This window comes from Dama dama, chromosome 21 (genome assembly GCF_033118175.1).
Source record: "Dama dama isolate Ldn47 chromosome 21, ASM3311817v1, whole genome shotgun sequence".
NCBI lineage: Eukaryota > Metazoa > Chordata > Mammalia > Artiodactyla > Cervidae > Dama > Dama dama.
Genome location: NC_083701.1, coordinates 74,693,276 through 74,717,099, shown reverse-complemented (window position 1 = coordinate 74,717,099; position 23,824 = coordinate 74,693,276). Strand labels below are relative to the sequence as shown.

At 42.4% G+C, this 23,824-nt stretch overlaps 1 protein-coding gene across 1 annotated transcript; it reads left to right on the top strand.

Annotated features, from left to right (window-relative positions):
* Nucleotides 1-1,525: 1,525 nt before the first annotated feature.
* Nucleotides 1,526-21,431, top strand: LOC133042235 (solute carrier family 7 member 13-like). The gene is made up of 5 exons (XM_061122770.1): nucleotides 1,526-2,192; nucleotides 9,206-9,337; nucleotides 12,452-12,813; nucleotides 16,744-16,830; nucleotides 20,238-21,431. The coding sequence occupies exons 1-5, from the start codon at nucleotides 1,526-1,528 to the stop codon at nucleotides 21,429-21,431; spliced, it is 2,442 nt and encodes an 813-aa protein (XP_060978753.1).
* The last annotated feature ends 2,393 nt before the right edge of the window (nucleotides 21,432-23,824 follow it).

The following is a 23,824-nucleotide window of genomic DNA, read 5'->3' as shown; positions in this document are numbered from 1 at the left end:
AAAGTAGTACTAACTGCTGCTGCTAAGTCGCCTCAGTCGTGTCCGACTCTGTGCGACCCCGTAGACGGCAGCCCACCAGGCTCCCCCGTCCCTGGGATCCTCCAGGCAGGAACGCTGGGGTGGGCTGCCATTTCCTTCTCCAATGCATGAAAGCGAAAAGGGAAAGTGAAGTTGCTCAGTCGTGTCCGACTGTTCGCGACCCCATGGATTGCAGCCCACCAGGCTCCTCCGTCCATGGCATTCTCCAGGCAAGCATACTGGAGTGGGTTGCCATTTCCTTCTCCAGGGGATCTTCCTGACCTAGGGATCGAACCCAGGCCTCCCTCATTGGAGGCAGACGCTGGAGTGGGGTGCCATTGCCTTCTCCAATGATTATCGTAGATAAAATCAACATATATTAAAGAAGAAACTATGCTCCTGGCAGAAGAAAGAATGCTCCTGCCACACTGAATTTAGTAGTGAAAAGAAGTTTATCAAAAGGCAGATAGATCCATTCTATAGATATAGAAGTAAATGTAATATTTGTAATGACACAGAAGTAAATGTAATAAATGTAATGAAGTTACATTTGTAATTCCATTCTATTTACATAAATATAAATAGAAAACTACACATTCTATAGACATAGCATGTAAATGTAACATCTATAATTACATTTGCAGTTATATTCTATTTACATAGATGTAAGTAGAAAACTGTAAAGTCATCTTCATTTTTCCAGTTGCAAGGCCCACACACCTTGGTGACTCTTATTCCTATCAGTCTCTCACACCCCCACATCTAATTCAAAAGTCTATCAAGAGTCTAATCACCTCAAGCCTCCAGTGCCAACATTCTTGTCCCTAAGCTTAAATACCTGCTAGTTCTGTGTACTTGGAGTGGTCATCCTCAGTTCCTTTCCTAAAATGAAGGTATAATTCCAAAACTACAAGTCACACAATAGATGATCCAGACAGCCAGTTATTGCATGCTTAGGAACATCCTTGCATCAGGAATCAGTAGATAGAAACCTCATTTAGCTCCAATTGCAGTAAGTTCAATTCAGGGCTAAACTTCCCTCAAGGTTGCCTGTGGTGGAGATATAATTCATACACCAAACGACTCACCCATTTAGAGTGTACAATTGTATGGGTTTTTTGTATGTTATGACTCTTTAAAACTTGTGGCAAAATGCAGAGAACACAACATGTACACCACTCTGAAGTGTACGATTCAGTGGCAGTAATCACATTCAGAGCATTGTGCAACCGTCAACAGGCATAACTGAATTTTTAAATAATTAACGTGTGGAACATTTTAACTTGGGCCTTCAGAGAGGTCACAAAATTTTAGAACTCTTCACAAGTTAATCATTTTTAAAACCAAGTTAAGTGCAGTAATAAAATGCTTATGTAAGGACCATGGCTAAATCACGAAAGCATGGTGCAGAAGCATCGTGAGAGGGATGTATAAGAGTTAGCAATCCACATGAGATTTCAAAATTATTTTTCAGGATTAAGAAAACAAACAGGGAAAAGGCAAAAACATGCAACTCCTGAGGGCAATAGGATTCTTCCGAGGAAACATTTTAATCTTAAGCGCCACAATAGGGGCAGGAATCTTTGTGTCTCCGAAAGGGGTATTAAAATATTCCTCACTGAATGTGGCTATCTCCCTGAGTATCTGGGCGGCTTGTGCGGTGCTGACTTTGATCTCCGCCCTCAGCCATGCAGAGCTGGGGACGACCTTCCCTATAAGTGGAGCACAGTATTATTTCCTCAAAAGATCTCTTGGTTCCTCTGTTGCTTTCCTCAATCTTTGGATCAAACTATTTACTCATCCCTTAAGACTAGCTACTGAAAGTTTGTTATTATCTACCTATACAATTCAGCCTTTCTACGCTGGGTGCCCAGCTCCAGAGCTACCAAAGAGATGTCTAGCATTGGCTGTTCTGTGGTCTTTGGGACTTCTAAATGCTCGAGGGGTGCAAACTGTGGCTTGGCTTCAAACTGTCAGTACATTGGCGAAGATGACTGTCCTCTGCTTCATTTGCCTCACTGGGATTGTGCTGTTAGGGATGGGGGAAAAGGAGAATGTGGCCAGGTTCGAGAACGCTTTGGACGCTGAGCTTCCTGACGTCTCACAGATTGCAGAAGCCTTCCTGCAAGGACTGTTTGCGTATTCTGGCACGTCCATCCTAAACAGCATGGCAGGTAAATCCCTTTCTGACATACTTCTGCTGTAGGCATGAAGTTTTGTCTACAACCCTCTGCAGAAAAACAATACCCAGTTTGTTTCTTTGGGAGACACTGAATTGAATCTGCTCTGCACTACGTGCAAGTAGCACAGTTTAATCATCATTAAGCCTTGGCAGATAATTATCTACCTAAAATACTGAGAATCTAGTGCTTTTCTGGTCACCCCATTTAAACAAACATGGGGAAAGTTTGCTGGAGAAAAGATCACTCTCAGATTCTACTGTAATTTATTCTAGCAATTTTTCAAGACACTTTGAGTTAAATATCAATGATATTAGAAATATGTTAATATAATGTTAGTGTTAAAAAATGAAACCATCCGATTTTATACATCCCCTACTGCACTGGTAAAATGCTGCGTCCTAATTTTGAATCCACAGTACGTCTTAGAGAACTTTCCATAGCAGTCCTTAGTCACCCAGCATTCTTTTAACTGCTGCATAATATTCCTAGAATGGCTTTGCTGCACTTTCACAATAGTGGACGCTTGAAATGTTTCCCGTTTTTCATAATTACAAGGACTGGTGTAATACCAACGCTTCCCTGTTTGTATGCACTGTTGTTTCTGCAGGGTAGTACTGTTCCCCTGACATCATGGTGCCAAAATACTTTGGTAATACCTACACAGCTGTCTAGAGTAAACAAAAGAACTAAACAGAAAATAATTCTTTATATTACTTTTTGGTTATAGGAATATAAAATATTGAGGACATATTACATACCACAGTTGTATAAAATTCCAAACAAAATCTTTATACAAACTCTCAGTCTTTGAATTACCGAAACTTTTATGTTTTTTTTATGTTTTTTATGTTGGTCAATGAGATGCTTTGTTCATTCATGTAGGTTACTAAAATTTAATAGTTGATATGATTCTTAAGTACTTTAACATTTTCTTTTTTAATTGGCAAATGTAATGTTGAAATTTCTCACTATAAAATTAATGGATTTTTGAATATCAAGGCTTTTCAAATAATGATGAGACCTGAATTTACCTAGCACAAATTAATTATGACATAATCACCTTGCTGCTAGCTTGGCCATTAAAAGGTACCTGAGTAGAAAGTGGAAACCCTGGATCTACATGGAGGCAGAGTTTCACAGGTCACTGCTTGTTCAACTGCTTCCTCCAGAGGACACCTGGTCAGTGGGGGGCGGGGGGTGCGGTTCTGCAAAATTAAATACCGAGATGTTGGAGCACCCCTTCTGAAGAAAAGTATCACATGGGAGCAAGCAGAGGTGTTCCTGAGAGTGATTATTGCCTAAAGACACAGCACAGTGCAGCTTGAGACTCAGTTCTGTTTGCAGTACTCAGCTCATTCTCCTCCTGCTCCCTGGTTGGATTTGTCATCAAACAAGTGAAACCTTGAATGTAGGACAAGAATCTCATAACTGGAGCCGGTCAGAGAAATGTGAGCAACGTCAGGTGAATGTGGCTGTGTTTGAAAGGCCCGGTGAACTTTTTGCAGACGAGTAGTGTGTGCTCAGTCACTCAGTAAGGTCTGACTCTCAGAGCAGAAGGTCGAATGCCAGGAGTGCAGTAATAGGGTCAGAACTTGGGGCTAATTGAGTGGGGCTGGCTAGCAGAACCAGCACTTCATTAACTTACCAAATTTAGAGATCTGGCTTCTTCTGTGTCAAAATAGGGTGATCCTGGCTAGAAAGAACTAGCTGCCTCAGGTTTGGTTCTCGGAGTTTCTGAGCTGTCATATTCCTGACAAAGTATAAACAGAATAGACAGCTTGCATCTAGATTCTTGTGCCAGGGCCTCCTGAAGGAATAACACTGAATCCCAAGCACCACTAGACATCCTTATATTTAATTCTGAAATAAGGAATTTTGTTAGGTCTCCTTGTGGCTCAGCGTGGAGAAGGAAATGGCAACCCACTCCAGTACTCTTGCCTAGAGAGTTCTGTGGGCAGAGGAGCCTGGCGGGCTGCTGTCCATGGGCCGCACAGTGTCGGACACAACTGAAGCGACTTAGCAGCGGCCGCAGTGGCTCGGCTGGTAAAGAATCCGCCTGCAATGCGGGAGACCTGGGTTCGATCCCTGGGTTGAGAAGATGCCCTGGAGAAGGGAAAGGCTACCCACTCCAGTGTTCTGGCCTGGAGAATCCCAGGGACTGTATAGTCCATGGGGTTGCAGAGTTGGACATGACTGAGAGACTTTCACTTTCACTTTCATTAGGTCTCAAAGCCATCAGTGCAGCCACCTCAGTAGCAGGTCTGACAATATTCAGAGAAGTCTCTAGTGATGTAGAAAATTGCTGGACTTGAGTTCTATCCATGCAACTACAAAAGGACAGAAGGTCTGCTTCTGTAACATGACTTGTGTGACTTTTGCAAGGAACAATCCTTGCGAGGAACCATGGTATGCTGTTTAGAAAATCAGGATCACATAAAATACATTAATATTGGGAGCAATTTAAGAGAGCCTCAGATTTCATAAGCTGCCCAGCATTACCATTGTTAGTGAAGGTAATTTAGGAGGAGAAATTGATAGCTGCAGTTTTGGTTGACCCCTAGAGAAAGCTACAGTAATAATGACCCCACTAGCTTAGATCTGCATCCACTCCTCTTCCAAAGCCCTGAAAGCAGACTTGAAAAGTCTAGTTCCCCAGCTGCACACAAGGTTGCCCAAAACAACTTCATGTTTGACCAGACCAACACCCTGATTGGCTGCCTGTTAGAGGAACTTTTCAGAGACAGAATACACAGAAATACCAGGAAACCCTCCTCCTGACATTAAGCGTGTTGCAATATACAGTAGTTCCCCTTTATCCACGGTGGATTCGTTCCAAGACCCCCAGTGGCTGCCTGAAACCATGGCTAATACTGAATCCTAAATATACTATGCTTTTTGCTATACTAAGGGATCAGGTCAATACATATACAGTGTGGACCCTAGAAAAAGGGGTGATTCTCATCCTGGGAAGGACAAGCAGGAAGACGTGTGCTTTCACCATGATACTCAGAATGGCATGCGATTTAAAAGTTATGAATTGTTTATTTCTAGAATGTTCCATTTAATATTTTCAGATTGTGGTTAACTGCATGTAAATGAAACCATCGATCATGAAACTGGATGTGGGGGGTGTGGGGTGCAGTATGTCAGTTTCAGGGGGAAAGGCAGACTTCTTGGGGACTGGTGAGCCTGAAGCACCCATTCTCTTGTTTAATTTGCTGCAAGATGGAAATCTATGACAGACTTCATTCACCCTCAAGAGGACCCGTTAGTCCTCCAGAAACTGAAGTTGTACACACATGGAAGAAAAAAAAGGCTCATTAGGCCTAATCTTCCCTCCCTTTATGGGCCACCACGCAGGAGGTCTAAGCAGGCAGATCCCCTCTCCTATGGTTGGAAATCAGAGGCCCTGGTCTCAGCTCACACTCAAGACAGGAATATGGCAGGAAACACAACCTAAAGAGTCTACCACCTCCCTGGACATACTTAAAATTTGATAATACTCCCAGGTCCTAAGGATCTGAGCAAAGTTGGGATCTGTTTGGGAGGACAAGGAATTTTCCACACTAAAAACAGCCAGGCTGAACCAAGAGACAGTATTCCCAAAGGACTCTTTATAAAGGATGCTGTTTATCTGAACTATGGTGGGGAAAAGGTAGGATGAAGAAGAAAGAACTGTTAAAGGCACAGGTTAAATTTTTCTTATCTTTTACTTTTCCCTTCTCAAAGAAAAAAAAATCCATGTTAGATGTTAATGTGAGTTTTAGAACTTCCCAAAGTTAGAGTTAAAATTGTTAGTCAATTTTCTTATAGTATAAATTCAAAATCATAAGTTTTCATAAACCATTAACTTATAAATAACGATATACATATATAAAACTAAATATTTTCCATAAAATTCACTTTTTCTTGTTCTTTATTAAGTGGTTGACTAATATATTGAACATATTAAATTTCACTAAAGAATATAACCTCATTCTTTTAAACTCTTTCAATTGCGTGTTAAAATGTACTTAATTTTTAAGCATTTTAAGTGTCTGACTCGAAAAACCTTTCTAATCTCATATCCCGTAATGCTAAAATATTGCCTCATATAAGATGAATTTTATTTCCTTAAACACTTAAATATGGTTTATAAACTTAATGTCTCCTATACTTGCAACTTTAAATCGCACATCTGAAAATTTATTTACATTTCAAATTTAAGTAACAAGGCTGTTCTTTCAGATTATCTAACACGCGAGATTCTCATAAAGATTAGACACTGGCACAATTTGTATAATTTAGCAGAAAATAAACGGTGTCAGGGGCTGATCATTGTTGTATTTAATTTGACACATTCCCATCTTATATTGGGTTAATGAGAAGCAAAGCCTGAGATGGGGATCCTTGTGCCAGCACTTTGTTGAGGACCTGCTTCCCAGAGACAGCCGCGAGGAGCGAGGGAAGCAGGACAGGGCAAGGAGAGCTGTTGAGGACGTGGTTTCAGCTGGAGTCTAGCCTCAGCCAGATCCTACGGAGCCACACTGCCCAGCCTGGTAGCCACCAGTCTTACGGAGCCAGTGAGCATCTGAAATGTAGTCAGCCAAACCGAGGGGCTCCACAGACATAAAATACGCACCAGAAATCAAAATCTTGAATGAACAAAACCTTGTCCATTGTCCAGAGCTCATTAATTCTTTACAAATGTTACATACTGCAAAGATGACATTTTGGATATTTGGGGATAAATATATATCATTAATTCCATTTCACCTGTTTTTCTCTTATGTAGTCATTAGAAATTTTAAAATACATAAATGGCTCACAGTATATTTTGATTAGACAGTACTGCTAGAGTAGGAAAAATGCAAAACGTTCCCAAGTAGTGGCCTTAGGGATGGACTTTTGTACCTTTTATCAGTTAATCAATGACTGGGGGCTGCCTCTGATGGGAGAAAGTAAACTTGTAGATTTTTCTAAGCAAGGCAGCTTACCCATCCCTGCCAAGCCACCCAAGGACCAAGGGCAAATCCCAGAAGAAGGGGTCAGCTGTGGGGAGCCAGCAGCCGTTGCTCCCTGAAGCTGGAGGAGGGGCGCGCCTGCCTGCCGTGTTATAGAGTCATTGCTCACGCCGGGGCTCAGGGTCACTTTCCGGTGACTGAAGCTGCCGTGGGGAGAAGCCAGCGCACACAGTCACTTACACCGCCCAGACTCCAGACGGAACATGTGATCCGAGCACTTCAGGCCTCAGGTCGCATATGCACAGACTGGTTCCGTCACCCTGTTGCTATGGTAATAGGGGAACCCGAGAACTCACAAGTCACCTAACATTGATTTCATATTACCATCTCCTGATTTCCTCCCAATCGGAATTTGGGTGGACAGACTCTTCTGCATGGCTTACAGCAAATTTCCTTCACCACTTGAGTAGATTCAAGCAACCTCTTGATTGCCTAATGGGCTCTGAATTGTTTTCCTCTTCTTATTTCATTCATATTCCATAAGATGAATTCCATTCACACTTAAGACTAGGTAAAGAAAAGCTTGCTTGGGAGAGAAAGGGAGAGAAAGGAACTTCCTCAGAGGTCCATTTATTTGCTTGAGGGAAAAAGATGACAAGAGAACCACTACTTCTGAAAAAAGGGGGAAAAAATGACATATCTCAGGCGAGATGAAGAGACAGGCTACATACTAAAGAGTCTTTAACAGTTGTACATTTTTTATTTGCACAGATCTGTGAACCGGCAATCTTTGTTTGCCAACTGCGAAGCCTGCTTCCCAAGGTCCAACAACTAGTGAGGGTTAGAGCCAGGTTCGAGCCCCGAACCCACTACCTCCAGAGCCTATGTTCTTAACTACTTTCCTGAACTTCCTTTTTAAGAAAAACAGTATGATTTCTAGAAATTTTGAGATCATATGCCAATTTCCAGAATTCACTGGTGATGTGGTGTGTCCTCCCCTGAAATAAGGCCCCTGAGATTGACAGAAACTGACATTGTTGGGTGATTTGAGCTCATCCCTACTATTGGTTTGGAAACATTATTATGTATCAGAGCTCAAGGATTTTCCCAACTGAGGACTTCTATCCAAGAGGTTGGGAGTAAGTGTCAAAATGGACTCTGCACCTTCTGTCCAAGAAACCCATCACCCCAAGGTCCAAGAGATCTAGCTACACCCAGGCTGGAGGGCGCAGTGCTTACTGTTTGGTGTCAGATTAAACGGTTTCAAATCCTTCCCTCACCACTTGGTGGCTGTGTGACCTTGGGCGAGTCTCTTAACTTCTCTGAGACCTTGCAGTTTCCTCTGTGTTTGAAATGCAGACACAGCCCAATATGTCCTTAACGCTATGGCGGGTATTCAATACCACACGGTGGAAGCCTCTGTGACAGGCAGACATAAAAGTGCTCACAAAAAGTTGCTGGGATGAGGCGGGGGAGGGGAGTTGTTTTCCTCTGGCACCTACTGTTCCCTTTGCGTAGAAGGCTCCCTACTGAGATCTTCACATATCTCCCTCCCTCACCTCCCTTAGATCTTCCCTCAAATGTCATTTCCCCACTGTCTCATTTAATGCAAACTTTCTCCCCTACTCTGCTCTCATCTCTGTTTCATTTCTTTCTCTCTTTTATTGAGGCATAGTTGATCTACAATATTGTAGAAGTTTCAGGTGTACAACAGAATGGGTTTTAAAGGTTATACTCTATTTATAGTTCTAAAATAGTGGCTACATTCCAACATATCCTTGTAGCTTATCATTTTGTACACAGTAGCTTGTACTAACTACATGGTCTTTTCCATCACTGTAAACCCATAATCATCAAATGACTGGAATAATTGGATTTTTAGTATAAGATGGTGAGAAATCCAAGCTTTCGGGCAAAACTTGCACAGGACCAATGTAGAAACAGTCAAGCAGATAAGGAAACAACAGATACATGAATAATACTTTTTCATACATTTTATCACAAAGTCTTCAAAAGTCTCATAATATGTCCTTTTCTGATGAGTTTATTTGTGTTTTTTAGGAGAGATAAAAAATCCTGGTAAGAACATCCCCAAATCTCTGATTACTGCCATTCCCATGGTGGCTGTGGTTTACTTACTGGCCAATGTATCCTACCTGGCAGTTTTGACTCCCAAGGAAATCGTCTCTGCAGGTATGAATGTATCTAGACAAAGAGGAAATAGTCACTACTGTCTGTTCTGAATAAACAAGGACTCCTATATAGTACTGGTTTGTTCAGTACACCCATAAGAGTACGAATACAATGGGTTCCTGCTTTGGTTTTTATAAGGAAAGGAAAAACAATAATCTAAAAATCTATTAAAGATGAGTACATGCTAAAGACCAAAATCAAAGGGTAGAAGACTGTGAAACAATAAGAACTGGAAAGAGAAAGAGGAGAAGGAGGTGGAAAAAGAGAAGGAGTGGGACATAGAGGAGAGAGAGAAACGAGCAACAGGAGCCAGCCAGGCGAGACGGCAGAGAAGAAACACTCTGTTAGGAGATGCTCCACTCTTCAGGGTGCGCCCGGATAACCACCCCCAAAGCAGTCATTTGGAACAGGCAGTGTCATCTTCTTTTTTCAGATGAGAAAACCGTAGTGCCTGGGAGTTAAGTAATGAACAAACTTGATAGGATTCAAATGTAGGCTTCAGTCATGCCCTTCTCATGATAAAAGATTGCTTCTTGTCCAGCTTATTGCTAGCAATGGGTTGTAAATCTTGACAGCAGTTCACAAGATCTGACCTTCAAAAAATATATTCTTCCCAGTTCTACCACTATGGTGCTCAAAGCTGCCCAGCTCGTAACTGAAAAAGACAGACTCAAATCCATGTTAACTCCAAAAACTATGTTCTCAATCACCATACTAAAATATCTCACTATAAGCAAGTGAAATGAAAGCAAAGCAAGCAATCGTATGAATACATATTAATATACATCAGGTGGTAAATTTTATTAATACATATAATTTTATAACATACACACACAGACATGACTAAATGGAAATATAACAAAAAGTTAATAGTAAATGGTGCCATCTGAATGGTAAGATTATAAGAAATTTTTATTTCTTTTTTTATACTGTTCATATTTCCCACAATTAGCATCTTATGATCAGAAAAAAAAATCATTTTTCTAATACTAGATAATTATATTTCCACAGAATTAACTGATGATTTTTAATGACAACATTGGGTCTTCCCCAAAAAAGTGTTAAATTATGTTCATCTTACTTTAAAAAGGTCGAGTAGTGTTTGAAATATATTAGAAAAATTTCACCAAATTTTAATTTTGAAAAGATAGTTATTCCCAAAAGAAGTTTGGTTATCTAGAAAACTCATTTATTGATAGTGACTAGCTCTTCAAATATTCTGGATAAAGGCCAAATAACACATCAACAAAAACACAGACTACAAAACTGTACCTACAGACAGGCATAGGTGCCCACGTGTGGTGTGTGTGACCGTGGAGGGGCTGACGGGGTCACTCCAGTGACCTGGGTCCCCTGCCCTGGGTGTGGTCTCAAGGCAGAGGCCACAAAGGATCAGTCTGATGTGCTGCCCCTCTGAACTGGAGCTCCCCACTGTCGTCCGCACTCAAAGCCTTCACCAAAATCAGAAGATTTGAAATTCATTTAAAAAACAAAAAACCTATACACAGCTCAAAAGCACCAAAAGATGTATTTCTGCATCTTCTCTGGGATGAGTATAAAAATAATGTGGTGATTCTAAAAGGAAAAGAGAAATATAAATTTTTAAAAGTAAACAAAAAACGTGCTCCTTGCCGCAACTTGGTCTCACAGGAAAACAGTAACACGCTGAAGGAGAATTCTTTTAACTATTAAACTGAAGGGGAGAGCTATAATTTGCCTTTCACCCCACTTCCAAACCAGGTTGCCAGTTGTGTGAAGACCTACCTCACTCACATCTCCTCAGCTGTTCTTTCCTTTTCTTTCCCACCCCACATGCCCAGGCCCCTATTTTCCTCACTTCATTCGCAGCAACAACCTCTAAATTTACACCCTCACCTTTAACTTTCTTCTATCCAGCCTCCACTCAATCTCAAGAAATAATTCTATGAGGGGCTCAGACAGTAAACAATCTGCTTGCAGTGCAGAAGACCTGGGTTCAATCCTGGGTTGGAAATATCCCCCAGAGAAAGAATGGCAACCCACTCCAGTATTCTTGCCTGGAGAATCCCATGGACAGAGGAGCCTGGAGTGCTACAGTCCATGGGGTCACAAAAAGTGGGGCTCTACAAAACACAAATGTAATCCTGTCACCTCCCTGCTTAAGTGTTCTGCCATCTTGTTTTCTTACGTCTCCTCCTAAGCTCACTGTCACCCCATCATCACCTTCCTTCAGACCAAGTATCAGCTCCCCTGGAGAAGGAAATGGCAACCACTCCAGTACTCTTGCCTAGAAAACTCCATGGATGAAGGAGCCTGGTGGTCTACAGTCCATGGGGTCACAAAGAGTCGGACATGACTGAGCGACTTCACTTTCACTAAGCTGACGTGGCAGGTTCCCCAAGATCTGAGTGAAGCCTAACTTTCCATCCTCAACTCTTGTCTCTTTGTGCACACATACACCCTGGCCACACAACAGTCTTTCTGAACAGTTTGCTGTTTCCAGAACAGATACTCTCTGCCTCCCCCACAATGTCATCTCACCCTCCTCAGCCTGAGTGGGATGCCTATCTCCTGCCTGATGTCCCACTAATAAGACTGATTCTAAGTTCAATACACTCGGGCTTCCCTGCTGGCTCAGATGGTAAAGAATCCACCTGCAGTGCAGGAGACCTGGATTCGATCCCTGGGTGGGAAGATCCCTTGGAGAAGAGAATGGCTACCCACTCCAGTATTCTTGCCTAGAGAATCTCATGGACAGAGGAGCCTGGCCAGCTACCATCCGTTTGGTCACAGAGTCAGACAGAACTGAGCGACTAACACTCACTTTACTTTCACTTCAATACACTTTGAGCCCTGAAAAGTATGGAAAAGTGCCTCCCAAATCTTATGCAAAAGCTAGTCTTAGAAAGTTTGAACTGCAGAAGCAAACTACCCCATCCAATGCATTCTATTGGCCAAAAGCAGACCACAAGGTCAAACTGTATTCAAGAATAAGTAAAGAGACTCCCTTTCTTAGAATAAGCGACAAGATTTATTAAAAAGGGTATGGATGCAGGAGGAAGTGAAGAATTATTGCCATAATTCCAATCAAGCAAAGGGACTGACCATTTTGAAATTTGTCTAAAATTTTTGTAGATGCTGTTGCTCTCACCTGGACGGACAAAATCATCCCTTCCATGCAGTGGGTCATTTCTTTTGGGATTTCAACTTCAGTATTTAGCAACATGTGCTGTACAGTGCTTTCAGCGTCAAGGATGATCTTCACAGCAAGCCAAGAAGGACAGCTGCCTTCGATCTTCTCAATGCTCAATAACCACTCCTGTCCAACCCTGGCTGTGAGCCAGATAATCATCTTAACTTCCATTGTTATTATCACCTCAGATTTAATCAATTTAATAAGATATTCAGGATTAGCATTATGGTTTTTAAGAGGGCTACATATGATAGGTTTACTTAAACTAAGGTACCAGGAACCCAATCTACCTAGACCCTACAAGGTAAATCAAGTCTAAAAACTTAGTATTAAACTTCTATTCTCTTTTTAAGAATATAATTTTTATTCTATATTAAGTGTTAGCATTAGTCACTCAGTCAACCACATGGACTGCAGCCTGCCAGGCTCTTCTGTCCGTGGGATTTCCCAGGCAAGAATACTGGACTGGGTATTCTCCAGGGGATCTTTGTAACCCAGGAATCGAACCCAGGTCTCCAGCAGTGCATGCGGATTCTTTACCATCTGAGGGACCAGGGAAGCCTTTTTTATTCTATATGGGATGCTTCTAACCAATCATGAGTCAAACTTTGAAACATCTGAACCAGACCTACAGTTCCCAGCTTACTAATGTGTAATTAACTGACTCATTGGAAAAGACCCTGATGCTGGGAAAGATTGAAGGTGGGAGGAGAAGGGGACAAGAGAGGATGAGATGGTTGGATGGTATCACCGACTCAATGGACATGAGTTTGAGTAAGCTCCAGGGGTTGGTGATGGACAGGGAGGCCTGGCATGCTGCAGTTCATGGGGTCACAAAGAGTCGGACACGACTGAGCCACTAAACTGAACTGAATGTGTAATTGGCCGTATGGGGTGCATTTGGTTTGATTTTTCTAGAGTATAATGTCGAAACTGATTTTCTATGAGGAAGATAAATGTTATCCTTTTCATCATCTTTCAGGAGTTAGGCAATAACACTTTTGAGGGAAGAATCCTGGCCCTGTTCAAAAGCATCCCCTCAGTCCATGACCCAATGTCAACCATGGTCGACCCACGACCCATGACATGGCATTCTCTTCTTGAGTATGTCCTTGAAGGGTCTTCATTTTATCCAACAAGATGGTATTCTAAGCCTCAGTTTAGTTGATTCTAAAAATTTTGAACCTGAACTTAGCTAACAAAATGCAACCACCATCCTGTAAGTAATGTCGGCAGGGCTACTGTAGCTTCCTAAAGTGTCTTTGTGCAAAAAACAATAAAGCACCCCTGCTTCTAGGCAGACACAGCTCCATGCCCAGACACAGAGCCTGGTGAGCAGAGCACGAGCTAGATAACAGCTTCCTTTTGCCCCCTCAGCGGGGTATGAGTAATGAGCTACCTAAGCAACCATGTGCTTCCCAGGTGGCACAGTGGTAAAGAATCCATCTGCCAATGCAGCAGATGTGGGTTCGTTCGATCCCTGGGTCAGGGAGATCCCCTGGAGGAGGACATGGCTACTCACTCCAGTCATCTTGACTGGAGAATTCCATGCACAGAGGAGTCTGGCTGGTCGTAAAGAGCTGGACATGACTGAGCGGCTGAGCATGCATGCAAGCAGCCATATGTAAAAGCAATAAAATCAAACCCCCACTTGGAAAAAAGCCCATTCTGACAATAGTGTAGGAAGTGTGTTAGAAGGAGGCATGAGCACGGCCTGTTCAGGTCAAACAGCTGGCGTAGGTTTTCTTAGTTTTACTCCACTTAACTTCAGGAGAATCCTGGCGCTCAGAGACTAGGTAAATTACCCTAGTGGAAAGGATCAGGGATGGGATTTAAACCACACGTTCTGATTTCAGAAACCAAAATTTTGTTATATTTACTGAAAAGATAGTGATGAAATCTGTATCCTATGAAAGATCCACTGAGGAAATTTTCTCTGATTTTAGCATCAGGAATACTTGGGCCTCCTCTAAACAACAGTTTAGCCTATGCCTTTTGGTGGCCTGCTTCCAGATTCTATATGGGGCTACGTGGCATGCATTTTGTGAGCCAAATTCATTCTTTACCCATATTTATTTCCCTCATTTCTCTTTCTTATTTTCATTTATTTCGCCTTGGTATAAACTAAGCCATACCTTGCTATAAAGTAAATCCTAAAAGGTACCAGTCTTTGTAATATTCTGCTTTGTTTTGTTTGGTTTCTTGACTGTGCTGGGTCTTCATTGCAGTGCACGGGCTTTCTCCAGTTGCCACGTACTGGGTTACATCCCCTGGCATGCGGGATCTTAGTTCCCTGACCAGTGACTGAACCCACGTGGCCTGCATTGGAAAGTGGATTCTTAATCACTGGACTGCCAGGGAGGTCCCCAAGTAGTCTTTGTTTTACTTTTTAATTGTGTTATAATTATAATCCAGTGGTCAATATAATTAAGATACTTCCTGGTTGTAGAGATTGTGTAGAAAATAAAATGATAGTCCCTTATTTCATGCCACTGACCATAAAACCACTTGAGTATGTTTACTGATTTCTGAATTCCCAGACTCACCCCAGGGGTTCTTATTTAGTAGATCTTAATCGAGCCTTAGGAATCTGTGCATTTATCAATTATCTTGGGGATTCTTATGCAGAGAGGTCGACTGATCCTATTTTAAGAAACACTTGTTTAGACAATCTTGACATTCTTCCCCTGCCAATGGATCCCTCTTGGCCATGCTTCATGTTGAAAAGAGTGAACAATATCTTGGATTTCAGTCATCCATTTATTCAACAAATACGCAGTGACTACCTGCTGTGTATCAGTTACTTTATTAGGCAGTTCAGAAAAATAAAGATGAATCTTTCATCAAGAATCTTCTTAGTCTCATAGAAGAGTAAGAAGTGTATACAAATTATTTTTATAAAGTTAATTAATAAATGTTATTTTGTTGAGCACATTCTGTTGAAGTACACTGTATGCAATTCTGACAAAGACTTTAGAAGACCAGAAAAAAATCATTTTGCAAATGGGTCTAAGAGGACTCTTTTTTTTTTTTTGAAACTCAGAGTTTAAATGGTGTGTGTGTGTGTTTAGTTACTCAGTCGTGTCTTGACTCTACAACCTCATGGACTGTAGCCCACCAGACTCCTCTGTCCATGGGAAGTTTGAGGCAAGAACACTGGAGTGAGTTGCCATTTCCTTCTCCACACAAAATACACATTTCACGAATATTTGATTGAAAACCCCTGAACATATTTATCCCTTAGCATCTGCTGACCCACCACGTCTTTTCTTCAGGGGCTGGGGGCACGTGAGGCCCTGAGGATCTCACTGTGCCGTGTTTGGGGTCTCCTTGGGATGGACACTTGGGGAGCCACCTGTTGGCTCTTCTCTGCAAATGGGTTTGAAGATCAGATTATTAGGTAGACCAAAGTTACACTGCTAGATACTGGCACTAAGCTCCCTGGAGAAGAACCTTCTTTATCTGTTTTAAATATGTCTGGAGAAGGAAAAGGCAACCCACTCCAGTATTCTTGCCTGGGAAATCCCATGGACAGAGGGGCCCGGCGGGCTATAGCCCATGAGGTTGCAAAAAGTCAAACACAACTTAGCAACTAAACAATAATAACAATAATCCATAGCACAGCATGTGCCATTTAGAATTTCAGTGAATACTTCTCAAAAGAATGAGCAATTAACGTAATAGAGGTTGCATTTCTAACCAGACTTTTCTGATTCCAGCGTTCCTGCTATTTCTATTACTTGATGCTTCACTAAGAAAGACTGGCATACGCCCCATTAAAGAAGCATTATAAACAAATATTACAGTTATGACATGACTGGGTTTCCATATTCCCAAAAGTAGAAGTGCTTCAATGACTAACACTAGGATGACACAGCTAATTTTTGTCTATGATGATGATGCTTAAAATGTATTTTTTCTATGCTTGAAAATAAAGCACTAATCTTAGTAAATAAATGACAATATCTGATGGCTAGAGTAGGCATTCTTGATAAGTATAAAATGAATAAAATTAAATAACTTTTTTCCATTCAGTCTGACTTTCTTTACTTTTTATAATGTAATACTGACACTCTCTCTCTAAATATATTTGAAAATATATTTGTAGTTTTCTCTCTGGTGTTTGGAAACACTTGCTCCAAAAGAAAGAGATTTTTTTCATGTTGTTTATAGAAACTTTTAGACAATGGCATCACTAACCTTAACCTTTTTTTTTTTTTTTTTTAACTTTCAGGTGCCTTTGCCATTTATATTTGGATCCATAGCTATATCTTTGTTTCTGATTTTGACGCCATTGATTAAAACTCCTAAAATGGAACATGTCTATGGGCTTATCTTTATATTCAGTGGACTCCTGTGTTACTGGATTCATGTTCATCTTAATCAACATTCTGTGTGTTTTGTCAAAGTCACCTGTTATTTACAATTACTGTTTAATGTTTCACCACCTGAAGACCACAATGAAGGCATTTCAACAGAAAAAAATGATCTTAAAGAAATCTTTTTGTAGATAAGAAATTTTGCAATGTAAAATTTGTAGTGAATGAATGCACTCTTAAAGGTAAGCTCTGTTTTAAACTATGCACTCACAAACACAAAGCCTGCCACCTCCTGCCCTGTTCCCAGCTACACGTAGCCGATTTACCTCCCATTCGGTTATGTGCTCAAATTCTTTACAGTTCAAATTATTTCCCTTGTAATCGAAGCTTTAGCTCCTTAGTGTCCAGTATGTTTCTCACCACTATTTTCCTGGTCAGAAATTTTAAATGAATGCATGCACACACAAACACACACAAAGTTAAAAGGGCATAATATGACTTAATCACTTAATTACTGCCTACTTCTGTGTGTAGAAAATATTATAACGCTGTATGCCTGAAATATTATCATATTGTATACCTGAAACTAATAAAATGTTGTATGTCAATTATATATCAATAAAATAAACAAATAAGCAAGCAAGAAAAAAACACAAAGAATCAGTTCCAGTAAGAGAAGTTCGTTGATGAACAGTACTTAGTATACAGCAGACAGTTAATATCTGTTGAATGAATGAATGTAAGGTGTATCTGCAAAACTAACAGAAAATATTGCAAATCTGAAATTTATATTAATAAATATATTGCTTCCTACTCACTGGTCTAAACTCTTCACAGTGATACCAATTAAAAGAAAATATTTTAATTTAGGCCTCTGTGTTCAGCCTTTGTAAAGCAGGAAACGCTAAATCATGGCCCTCAAAAATATGCCCATGTGAATTAAGTTCATAACTAGTAAGAGAAGTTTGTCAAAATGTTTCCCAAATTCTGTGGGATCCTAAAATCAATGCATTAAGTGGCATTGAAAGGGGAAGAGAAGAACATAACAACACTAAAGCTTCTCAAGTCTGATAACACTGAATTGACCATGACTTTATCTTATTCTATTTCTATTATAAACTAAAATAAAACATTATATATATATTTTTAAATGGGGACAGTGACATGAAAACTTGGTAAAGACTTTGAAATTGGGATGAGAGGAGGATTACTGGATATCCGGTAAAGTGCACCTTTCTGAGTTACTTGCACTTTTTATTGTCTTAGGCTATTTTTAAACATTTTTAAGTTGTTGAATGGGCTTCCCGGGTGGCTCAGTGGTAAAGAATCTGCCTGCCACTGCCTGCAGCCTGTGATAGCACACACAAGCCTTACTGGGGCAATCCTCTGCCTTGCAAGACATTTGCCAGAGGCCACAGCAAGTCACCATGCAGGAGGATGGGAAATCAAGACAATTCCTGGGAGGAGGGAGAATCCGACAGGGGGCTTGCCTGTCTAGAAGGCGTCAGTCAGCAGCGCAGCAGGCAGTCTCTGCGTCAAAGAGCCCCCGGGGGCAGCAGTGATGGGGGTCTTTACTGCCCTCAGCTTATCCTACTTGTGGCTTACAGATGTGCCGTGCAGTTTCAAGGGGCATGCAAAGCAGGCAAGTTCTAAATGGTTAAACCTATCCTTTCTTGGGCTATGTGTTAAGCAATCAAATGTTTGAAAGCTTGAGTTTGGTGCTTGCTGGCTTTAGGGCTACTGGGTCTCAGCCTGCTACAAGGAACCAAACAACCTAGAATCCAATATGCATGGGTCACCTTTGGCTCCTTCATATAACATGAGTGAAATGGACAAAACATCAGTACACCTTAATTTCTCTATGGCTGATCCTGCGACCAAATTAGGGCAGGAATAAATGTTTGAATTAATGAATAAATACACATTGGCTAAATTAACACATATATATTAGGGGAAGAGTAGTAGCCTTACTGGAGAAGACAATGGCAACCCACTCAGTACTTTTGCCTGGAAAATCCCATGGACGGAGGAGCCTGGTAGGCCGCAGTCCATGGGGTCGAGAAGTGTCGGACACGACTGAGAGACTTCACTTTCATGCATTGGAGAAGGAAATGGAAACCCACTCCAGTGTTCTTGCCTGGAGAATCCCAGGGACGGGGGAGCCTGGTGGGCTGCCGTCTATGGGGTCGCACAGAGTCCACGACTGAAGTGACTTAGCAGCAGCAGCAGCAGTAGCCTTACATAAATTTAATACTAGACTGGTGTGCATATATCCTCAGGGCCAGTAAAGATATTTTAATTAATCCTAACTGTGGAGTAATTATCTCTACTATGTGAGGAAATTAGTAGGTATGTCACATATATTATCTCATTCAATACTATGGAGCTGATCCTACAATATTAAAGTGTTATCCTCATTTCATGGATGATGAAATGTGCATTCTTAAAAAAAAAACAAACACACAAGTTGCTGAAAACCATGCTGCAGATAAATGGCAGAGTGGAATTCAAACCTCTGCTGACTTGAATGCAAAGCTTACATTCTTTCCTTTAAACTACAACTTCTTCCCTAGATACTCATCTACAAAGGACTATTTCAGAGTTAAATATCATTGCTATACCTCCGGAGCAGACGTCTCCACCCAGAACTTTTGAAATCTTCCTTTCTTAATTAGCCGTGACTAACTTTTTCAGCGGCCTAAGTCATTTAAAAAAAATAATAATTAACATGAGAAACATTTTAACTCTGGCCTTCAAAGAGGTCACAACATCCTATAACAATTCGCAAGTCAATCATGTCTTAAACCAAGTAAGGTTTAATAATAAAATGCTTGGGTAAGGATGAGATGGTGAAATTAAGGGAATGTCCCTGTTTGGGGTGCCTTCCAGGAATGTGAAAGGAAAATGTAAAAACACAGTAACTTACACGAAATTTTAAAATTATTTTTCAGGATTTAAAAAAAGGAGGGGAATGCAAAAGGTAAAAGCATGCAACTCCTGAAGGCAATTTTAGTGTTGACTGCAGCAACAGGAGCAGGAATCTTTGTGTCTTCCAAAGGTGTATTAAAATATGCCTTACTGACAGCTCCGTGCTCTAAGCCAACCTAGAGGGATGGGTTGGGGGTGTGCATGGGACAGAGACTTAAGAAGGAAGGGGATATATGTCTACTTATAGCTGATTCACACTGCTGCACGACAGAAATCGGCACAGCATTGGAAAGCAATTAACTCCCATTTAAAAAATTTCAACTGGGGCTTCCCTCGTGGCTCAGTTAAAAGAATCCTCCTGCCAACGCAGAAGACACAAGACTGATCCCTGATCTGGACAGATCCCACATGCCACGTGGGAGTAACGAAGCCCATGTGCCATAGCTATAGAGCCTGAGCACTAGAGCCCGGAAACCTCAAGAGAAGCCACGGCAGGGAGAAGTCCGCACACCGCGGGGAGAAGTCCGCACACCTCAGTGAGAAGGCCGCACTCCACAGTGAGAAGTCCTCACACCGCGGGGAGAAGCCCGCACACCGCGGGGAGAAGTCCGCACACCGCGGGGAGAAGTCCGCACACCTCAGTGAGAAGACCGCACACCGCGGGGAGAAGTCCTCACACCGCGGGGAGAAGCCCGCACACCGCGGGGAGAAGTCCGCACACCTCAGTGAGAAGACCGCACACCGCGGGGAGAAGTCCTCACACCGCGGGGAGAAGCCCGCACACCGCGGGGAGAAGTCCGCACACCTCAGTGAGAAGACCGCACACCGCGGGGAGAAGTCCTCACACCGCGGGGAGAAGCCCGCACACCGCGGGGAGAAGTCCGCACACCTCAGTGAGAAGCCCACACACCTCAGTGAGAAGGCCGCACACCTCAGTGAGAAGTCCGCACTCCACAGTGAGAGGGCCGCACTCCACAGTGAGAAGTCCTCACACCGCGGGGAGAAGCCCGCACACCTCAGTGAGAAGCCCACACACCTCAGTGAGAAGGCCGCACACCTCAGTGAGAAGTCCGCACTCCACAGTGAGAGGGCCGCACTCCACAGTGAGAGGGCCGCACTCCACAGTGAGAAGTCCTCACACCGCGGGGAGAAGCCCGCACACCTCAGTGAGAAGCCCGCACACCTCAGTGAGAAGGCCGCACACCTCAGTGAGAAGTCCGCACTCCACAGTGAGAGGGCCGCACTCCACAGTGAGAAGTCCTCACACCGCGGGGAGAAGCCCGCACACCGCGGGGAGAAGTCCACCCATCTCAGTGAGAAGCCCGCACACCTCAGTGAGAAGGCCGCACACCTCAGTGAGAAGTCCGCACTCCACAGTGAGAGGGCCGCACTCCACAGTGAGAAGTCCTCACACCGCGGGGAGAAGCCCGCACACCGCGGGGAGAAGTCCACCCATCTCAGTGAGAAGACCGCACACCGCGGGGAGAAGTCCGCACACCTCAGTGAGAAGGCCACACACCTCAGGGAGAGGTCCTCACACCACAGTGAGAAGTCCACACACCTCAGTGAGAAGGCCGCACACCTCAGTGAGAAGGCCGCACTCCATAGGGAGAAGTCCTCACACCGCGGGGAGAAGTCCACACGCCGCGGGGGGATGTCCGCACACCGCAACTAAAAAGTAGCCAGCACTCACCACAACCAGAGAAAAGCCCAAATAGCAACAAACACCGAGTACAAAATTAAATTAATAATTAATTAATTAAAAATAAAATTTAAATTAAAATTATTTTTTTAGAAAGAAAGGGAAGAGGAAGGGATGTAAAACCTTTATTTATTTATTTATTTTTTTAGTGTACAGGTCTTCTATTCCTATGACTGTGTGTGGGCTCAGCTGCTTCAGTCGTATCTCTTTGCAATGCTATGGACTGTAGCCCGCCAGGGTCCTCTGTCTATGGGGATGCTTCAGGCAAGAATACTGGTGTGGGTTGCAGTGCTGTCCTCCAGGGGACCTTCCCAATCCAGGACTGAACCTGAATCTCCTGCATCTCTTGCATTGCAGGCAGATTCTTTACCCACTGAGCTACCTGGGGAGCCCTCTATTCCTACAGGAACATAAAATACCCTTTTGTTATAGGTGAAAAGTGAAAGTGACGTCGCTCAGTCTTGTCCGACTCTTTGCGACCCCACGGACTGTAGCCTGTCAGGCTCCTCCTCTGTCCACGGTATTTTCCAGGCAAGAGTACTGGAGTGGGGTGCCATTTCCTTCTCCAGGAGATCTTCTCAACCCGGATTTCCCACATTATAGGCAGATGCTTTACCATCTGAGCCACCAGGGAAGTAAACTACATTAAATCCAGGTTTCCCAAATTGAAAAAAAAAAAAAAACTTAGTGAAGGTAGCTGTCTCCCTGAGTATCTGGGCAGCTTGTGTGGTGTGACTTTGATCTCCACTCTCAGCCACACAGAGCTGGGGATGACCTGCCCTAGAAGTGGAGCACAGTATTATTTCCTCAAAAGATCTTTTGGATCCTCTGTTGCTTTCCTTGGTTATTGGATCAAACTTTTGTTTAGCCCTTAAGAATGGCTGCTCAAACCTTATTACCATCTGCTATATATTCCAATGTCTGTGACAGGGTCTAGGTGTCCATGGAGCACAGATAGGGAAGCAGTGAAAAGTATAGCAACAGAAGATGGGGACAAAAATAATTTTGTAAAGTTATTTTACTGTTTCCTCATGTGAGCAAGGTTTCTCATTGATGGTAACCAGTAAGAACTTGAAGAGATTACCATTAAAAGTTTTTGAATTAAAATGTTAAGTGTGTGTGCTTTGTCACTCACTTGTGTCCAACTCTTTGAGACCCATTGGACTGTAGCCCGCCAGGCCCTTCTGTTCATGGGATTTCCCAGGCAAGAATACTGGAATGGGTTGCCATTTCCTTCTCCAGGGGATCTTCCAGACCCAGGGTTGAACCCACATCTCCTGTGTCTCCTGTATTGCAAGCAGATTCTTTACCCGCTCATTTTCAATATGAAATCTCTTTTAGCTTCAAAATTAATTTTTGAAACCATATCAGTTCAGTTCAGTTCAGTCTCTCAGTCATGTCCGACTCTTTGTGACCCCATGGACTGCAGCACGCTAGGCTTCGCTGTCCATCACCAACTCCTGGAGCTTACTCAAAACTCATGTCCACTGAGTTGGTGATGCCATCCAACCATCTCCTCTGTCAAACCCTTCTCTTCCCACCTTCAATCTTTCCCAGCATCGGGGTCTTTTCAAATGAGTCAATTCTTCACATCAGGTAGCCGAAGTACTGGAGTTTCAGCTTCAGCATCAGTCCTTCCAATGAATATTCAGGACTGATTTCCTTCAGGATTGACTGGTTGGATCTCCTTGCAGTCCCAGAGACTTTCAAGAGTCTTATCCAATGCCACAATTCAAAAGCATCAATACTTTGGCACTCAGCTTTCTTTATATAGTCTAGCTCACAACTACTGGAAAAACCAGAACTTTGACTAGACGGACCTTCATCAGCAAAGTAACGTCTTTGCTTTTTAATAGGCTGTCTAGGTTGGTCATGACTTTTCTTCCAAGGAGCAAGTGTCTTTTAGTTTCATGGCTGCAGTCACCATCTGCAGTGATTCTGGAGCCCCCAAAAATAGTCTGTCACTGTTTCCCCATCTATTTGCCATGAAGTGATGGGACCAGATGCCATGATCTAAGTTTTCTGAATGTTAAGTTTCAAGCCAGTTTTTTTCACTCCCCTTTTCCACTTTCATCAAGAGGCTCTTTAGTTGAAACCATATGCATTTTTGAATAATTTTGTCAAGTTCCATAAAAGATTCAGTTGGGACTCTCATAATGGAATTTTATTTGAAGTGTATTTAGGGAAAATTGACACCTTTATTGTAATGATTAAAGGTTTCTCTTGATTAAACTTTTTGAGGGAGCAGGGGGAAGCTTTTTCCTAAGCTTCAGTTTCTTACACAAACCTTTGCATACTTCCGTTAGACTTATGTCACAGCTTACAATTTTAGTTGCTATGTTGATTTAGAAAATCCAAGAAAATTA

Coding starts and splice junctions, on each gene's coding strand:
- LOC133042235 (XM_061122770.1), top strand. CDS start 1,526: ATGCAACTCCTGAGGGCAATAGGATTCTTCCGAGGAAACATTTTAATC. Junction 9,338..12,451: donor CAAGGAAATCGTCTCTGCAG/GTATGAATGTAT, acceptor AAATTTTTGTAG/ATGCTGTTGCTCTCACCTGG. Junction 16,831..20,237: donor AAACTCCTAAAATGGAACAT/GTCTATGGGCTT, acceptor GGAAACCTCAAG/AGAAGCCACGGCAGGGAGAA.